Source organism: Sturnus vulgaris, unplaced genomic scaffold, assembly GCF_052056855.1.
Source record: "Sturnus vulgaris isolate bStuVul1 unplaced genomic scaffold, bStuVul1.hap1 Scaffold_85, whole genome shotgun sequence".
In the NCBI taxonomy this organism is placed as follows: Eukaryota; Metazoa; Chordata; class Aves; order Passeriformes; family Sturnidae; genus Sturnus; species Sturnus vulgaris.
Window position 1 is genome coordinate 809466 of NW_028276736.1, and position 6641 is coordinate 816106.

Below are 6641 nucleotides of genomic sequence, written 5' to 3' on the forward strand. Positions count from 1 at the left end.
TCTAGGGGCTCCTAGTGTGGTCCTGGGGCTCTCAGGTTTATACTGGGAGGGCACCAGTATAAACCAGTAAGCACTGGGAGTTACCACTGAGCCCCTGAGCCCATGGTGGCAGCTCCCAGTATAAACCAGTAAGCTCAGACCAAGCTGAAGTCACTCCCAGTAGGTTTCAGGTCCCATCCCAGTATAAACCAGTAAGGCCAGCATCCCCAGAAGTTGCTCCCAGTGGAGTGCCAAGCATCCCCAAGCTCCCTCCCAGTATAACCCAGTACACCCCAGTCTGACCCAGTAAAATCCAGAATATCCCTCTATAACCCAGTATAAACCTCTACAACCCAGTCACCCCCCAGGATCACATCCCAATATAAACCAGTATAACCCAGTATAACCCAGTGACCCCCAGCACCCCATCCCAATATGAACCAGTGTAACCCAGTATGACCCAGTATAAACAAGTATAACCCAGCATAAACCAGTCATCCCCTTGTAACACATCCCAGAATAACCCAGTACAAATCAGTAACTCCCCAGAAGCCAATCCCAGTACAAACCAGTATAAATCAGTACAACCAGTACACACAGTGCTAGGTCCACCCAGACACTCACACACCCTCTCTCAGTATAACCCAGTACAACCCAGTGACTCCAGCCACGTCCCAGCACACCCTGGACCCCATCCCAGCACAAACCAGTACAAACCAGTACAAGCCATTCACAGTTGCAGGGGTCATCCACCAGGAGGTGCTCGCACAGTGCCAGGTCCTCCCGGCCAGCAGGGGGCGCTGCAGTGTCCAGTGTGACCCTACAGAACCAAGGAAACCCCTGTGACACTGCGGGGCCCCACGGAACCAAGAGTCCATTGTGAGACACCTGGGCCACGTGGAGCCAAGGAACCATTGTGACACTGGGGAAACTCATGGGACCAAGGGGCCACTGTGACATTGTGGGGCCTCATGGAACCTGTGAGCCATTGTGACACTGCACGGCCTTGTGGAACCAAGGAGACCACGGTGACACTGTGGGGCCACATGGAACCAAGAGTCCATGGTGACACTCTGGAACTACAGAGACCATTGCTGAGAGTATGGAACCTCAAGGAACAAAAGTCCATTGTGACAGATCAAGGCTTCATGGAACCCAAAAGAGCATTGTGACACCCATGGACCCAAATCTCCATTGTGACAGTACAGAATCTCTTGGAACCAGGAGTGCATGGTGACCCAGCAAGGCCTTGTGGAACCAAGGAGTCCAAAGGTCTCAAACATTCCTTGCAGGGTTCTGACTTGGGAAAGGGGAACCTGTTTGGTAGTACCTTGAGCTGGCACACACTAATACAAGGTGTCTGTTTTCAATGAGGAAATTCAGGAGTTTTAGATTGCTTCAAAAATTAAAAAAATTTAAAAAAGGGGGGAGGGGAAACTCCTTTTGGCATAAGTGTAGCCAATTCTCTAAGCAAAGCAGGTCCCAGGTGAGTGAGGACAGACAGGATGGGGTTGGGGAATGTGGAGCAAGGTTGTCCACACTGGCTCAGACCTCAAGGCACAGCTTCTGTGAGCAGGCCAGACCTCCTGAGGAGAGACCCTGCATCAATATCAATCACAGAATGCTGCAATCACCTCTGCTCTAAAGAGAATAGCAATGAAATACACCCTTCAAAATAGGAATGGATATTCCTTAGAATCTCTTGGAAATATTTCTCCATAAATGGATTTGAAAATCTTCCTAATGAATGGCACCAGACCAGAAGTAAATCAAGGCTGAGCCATGGTTTGTCAGGACTTGCTTGATCCCAATCAGCCCCGTGGTGCATTTGGTGCTGAGCCCTTGAACCTCAGGGCCTGAGAGGAGATTGCACAAACCTTTCCAGGAGTCCAAGGCAGAAGAAAAACCCAAAGTGTCTCAAAGCATTAATGGGTCCCACTGAGGTCCATCCCCAACACAGGCTCCTCATGGACTCCTTGGAGGAGAGAACTGGAGGCCAGGATTGCCCTAAAACCTCTCAGAGAGTCAGAGAGGAAAGGAAAATCCAAAGTACCTTTAAAACCTTGAGTATCTCAAAGTATTAATGAGCCCCACTGAGTGTCAATACAAAGCTCTCAAGGGACTAATTAAAGCAGATAATTGGGGGCATCACTGCATAAACTACTAAAAGAATTCGTGCAAAAAGGGAAACTCCAAGTACCTTAAAAAAATGAGTACCTTGAAGTATTAATGAGCCCCACTGAGTATCATTACTGACAAAGCCTCTCAAGGGAATAATTAAAGCAGATAATTGGAAGCTGTCACTGCACAAACCTATCAGAGACCCAGTGTCAAAAAGTAGAACTTAAATTAACCCTGAGTACCTTGAAGTGTTAATGAGCTCCACTGTGTGTTGTTACTGACCAAGGCTCTCAAGGGACTAATTAAAGCAGATAATTGGAGACCATGACTGCACAAACCTCTCAGAGACTCCAAGGCAAAAGCAAAACCCAAACCTTGAGTATCTCAAAGTATTAATGAGCCCCACTGAGTGTTAATACAAAGCTCTCAAGGGACTAATTAAAGTAGATAATTGGGGGCATGATTCTATAAACTACTAAAAGAGTTGGTGTCAAAAGGGAAAGACTTGACATTTCTTTGTCCCCGCCTGTCATATCTGCCTCGTATTTCCTGCTCTAACTGGAACCTGGGGACATTTTCTCAGTTGTGTCCCTCATTGGGACCCATTAAAACGTCAAGAAACTACAGCATTTTAATTTGAGTTCTTGAGAAGTTTTTTGAACACTCTCTCAGGGAATGATTATGATGAAAACATTTAATGATCCGAGATGGTCATTAAAGTCCTTGTGCTGTGTCTGTGCTGCTGAGCTGGGCTGGGCTCCTGGCACAGAGGCAGCTCCCAAGGTGAACCAAGAGAAGCTTCAAAAAGACATTTCTGCTGAGGAGCAGCTCCTCTGCCAGCCCAGCAGGGCTGAGGGCACTGCCTGCAGGCACTGAGGGCACAGGAGCCAGGCACAGACAGGCTCAAGGCAATCAGGACTGGGAAGACATTGAGCTGAGACTGCACTTGGGGAAACATCTTCACAGCCCTGGACATGGTGAGTGTGTGGGTGCAGGGCAATGTCCCCTGTGCTTCTGGAGGCATCTCCTGGAGTCAGCACAGCCCACAGCCCACAGCCCACACAGGGGGATGTGTCAGGAGGACTCTCCCAGCTCCAGGGACGGCTGCAGGGGCTGAAGCTGGGGCTGCAGCCAGGGCTGCCCACGGCTGTCCTGCAGAGCAGCTCCTGCAGCCCTCAGGGCTCTTGGCCAGCCCAGCCCATGTGCCACTTGCCAGAGGCAGCTCTCAGCCTGCCTGGCAGCTCCCCATGCACTGTGGGGAGGAGTTGGAGGTGCAAGGAGCCACCCCCATCAGGGCAGATTCCTCCTGCTGTGGAGATGGTGCTGCATGGCCAGGGCTGCTCTCAGCTTTCTCCTCAAGGCAAGGCAAAGGGGCTGTCAGGTGTGTCTGTGTCACTGACACTCCTGCACTGTCCCCCTGGGCATCAGCACATCTGCCTCCCATCTCCCTCACAAAGTGCCTCCTCACCTTCCTGTGCCTCCAGACAGCAGCAGCAGCCCCTTGGCTTGCAGCATCTCAGTTTGTGTGAGCTGCCCTTAATGCCCTGCTGGCAGGGAGATGGCCCTGGGCAGTGCCCTGTGCTGGGAGGGGTGTGCAGGGCAGAGCTGAGCCCCCAGGGCTGGGCTGGGCTCTGGCAGCACTGGCAGGGACAAGGCTTAGATAGAGAGAAGCATCTCCTAGTAGGCACAACTGCAGGCAGCAGAGAGCAAGAACAACCCATGGCATCTCTCTCTCTGTCCATCTGCAAAAAAAATTATAAGACTTTGGGGAAAAGTATTTTGAAATTGGATCCTTCAAAGTCCACTTAATTTTTCAAGAATGATTTAAATGCGATCACAATGAAATAGAGGGAGGGGAAATGAGCAAAGGGCAGTAGTGTGGGACCAGCAGGACTGACTGCCTTGGGGAATAGGGAGCCCTGTTTTCCCTTTGGGCTCCCCAGTATTTCAGGCTGAGAGCAATGATGTAGATGAGACAGTAAATCAGCAGCAAAAGATATCCAAACTGAGAAATGTTTAGCAAAGTTGCCAAAACAAGAAGAGCAGTATTTTGAGTGGATTCCTAAGAAAATAGCATTGGATTGAGTCAAAGGAGTTGGTCACAGTTTTACAATGTCTTCTTTCAGCAGTCCACCATGTCCAGAGTGAAGAAATGTCCAACAGCAGCTCCATCAGCCACTTCCTCCTGCTGCCATTGGCAGACACGCGGCAGCTGCAGCTCCTGCACTTCTGCCTCTTCCTGGCCATCTCCCTGGCTGCCCTCCTGGCCAACGGCCTCATCATCAGCACCGTAGCCTGCGGCCACCACCTGCACACCCCCATGTTCTTCTTCCTGCTCAACCTGGCCCTCAGCGACCTGGGCTCCATCTGCACCACTGTCCCCAAAGCCATGCACAATTCCCTCTGGGACACCAGACACATCTCCTATGCAGGATGTGCTGCACAGGTCTTTTTTTATATGTTCTTCATGTCAACAGAGTTGTATCTCCTGACCCTCATGTGCTATGACCGCTACGTGTCCATCTGCAAACCCCTGCATTACGGGACCCTCCTGGGCAGCAGAGCTTGTGCCCACATGGCAGCAGCTGCCTGGGCCAGTGGCTTTCTCAATGCTCTGCTTCACACAGCCAATATATTTTCCCTGCCCCTGTGCCATGGCAATGCCCTGGGCCAGTTCTTCTGTGAAATCCCACACATCCTCAAGCTCTCCTGCTCCAAATCCTATCTCAGGGAACTTGGATTTCTCATTTTTAGTGTCTGTTTAGCACTTGGTTGTTTTGTGTTCATGGTTTTCTCCTATGTGCAGATCTTCAGGGCTGTGCTGAGGATCCCCTCTGAGCAGGGACAGCACAAAGCCTTTTCCACCTGCCTCCCTCACCTGGCTGTGGTCTCCCTGTTTATCAGCACTGGTATATTTACCTACCTGAAGCCCTCCTCCATCCCCTCCTCAACATTGGATCTCTCCTTGTCAGTGATGTACACGTTGGTGCCTCCCGCCCTGAACCCCTTCATCTACAGCCTGAGAAACAAGGAGCTCAAGGATGCCCTGAGCAAAGGGTTGACTGGATTTTTTCTGAAGCAATAAACTGCATCTTTCTTCTGCAGAGCACTCAGAATGGAAGTAACTATAATCTGTTTTTCTTCTCTTCGAAATTTTTTGCTAATGTTATACAATTTTTCTACTGATATCATGTATTTCACAAATTAATTTCACTACTCATAATATTCCTACATTAATATTTACCTTTTTTTTATAGCACAATGACTTTTAAAAAGCTTATTCTCTGTACATTTTTTTAATAAAGAACCCTGGTCTGTGGGGAGAAATCAGAGTTGCCTCCCTTCTGAATTGCCCTCAGGACCTGGACAGGGCTGTGCTGTGTTCTGGGCACTCACCTGAAACTCAGGGATGTGGAAAAGGCTTTTGGTGTTTACGATGTTGAGAAGGCTGGACAGTGTCACTGTGGGACCTCTCTCAAACCCCTTGGAAAGGACAGAGACATCCCAGAGGGTCCTGGGCACTTGGGAAGGGCAGACATGGAACCAGTCTGCAAACAGGGCAGGGAGGGGCACTGGGACAGTCACAGACTGGTCAGGCTCAGCAGGGAAGGGCAGGTGGCAAATCCTCCTGCAGCCATTCCAGGCACTGGCAGCACAAGGCAGGGATTGCAGAACCCCCGTGGGAGGGAAAAGAAGGGGATGTTGTGTGCCCAGACTTTAGGCAGGCCTGGGACATGGTCTGCTGTGCTCTCCTCAGAGCCAGATTGGAGAGAGCTGGGCTGCAGGAGAGGAACATGGGGTGGGTGGGAATTTGGCTGAACAATGAGGGTCAAATGTCATCCATGGCACAGAGTCCTCTGGGCAGCCACTCCCTGGTGACATCCCTCAGTGACCAGCCCTTGCCCACCAGTGTGGAACATTTCTATTATCTCTACAATGGCATGAAATGCACTTTCAATTCCTTTGTGGATGCTGCCAGGTTGCAGGGAGTCTGTGACCGAATTCATCTGGTTAATGGTGACTGCAAAATGTAATTTGGCAAAATGACTGAGTTGGGTAAATTTCTCTTGCCATCAGGTGTCAACCAAGCCACAAAAAAAGGTTGAATTTATGTATCAGATAAAAAGGCAGTTCAATATGGAAAATCAAACCTAAACAAAAACAACAAAGCAAGACCCACCTGCAACAATAAAAAACCCCACAAACCAAGCAAGCACAAAAAGCAAAGGCCATACACAGAAGCAAAACAAATTCACAGGAAATCTCCTAGCAGCAGAAAATACTTAACCATATTGTAGCAGGAGTGGATTCTGTATGTATAGGTGCTATTTTGAATAAAAATGTTCTTAAAAAACAAATTAATTCCCTACGCCCTTTGCCCCTCTCTTCTCTCATTTAATTTCTGATCATGATGTGCCATGGACTGGAACATCCCTTGGGTCATCCAGCCCAGCTGTCCCATCAGAAACACTTGCCCACCCCAAGCCCATGTGTTGGAGGGGGTTGCAGACACACCTCATGGGGCGAGCCCTGTGACAAGG

The 6641-nt window shown here is 49.6% G+C and overlaps 1 protein-coding gene across 1 annotated transcript; it reads left to right on the top strand.

The window, feature by feature from the left end:
* Positions 1–4252: 4252 nt before the first annotated feature.
* On the top strand, positions 4253–5369 carry LOC148217356 (olfactory receptor 14A16-like). The gene has a single exon (XM_088158706.1). It carries the CDS (start codon positions 4253–4255, stop codon positions 5183–5185), a length of 933 nt encoding a protein of 310 aa, XP_088014832.1. The 3' UTR covers positions 5186–5369.
* Positions 5370–6641: the final 1272 nt, after the last annotated feature.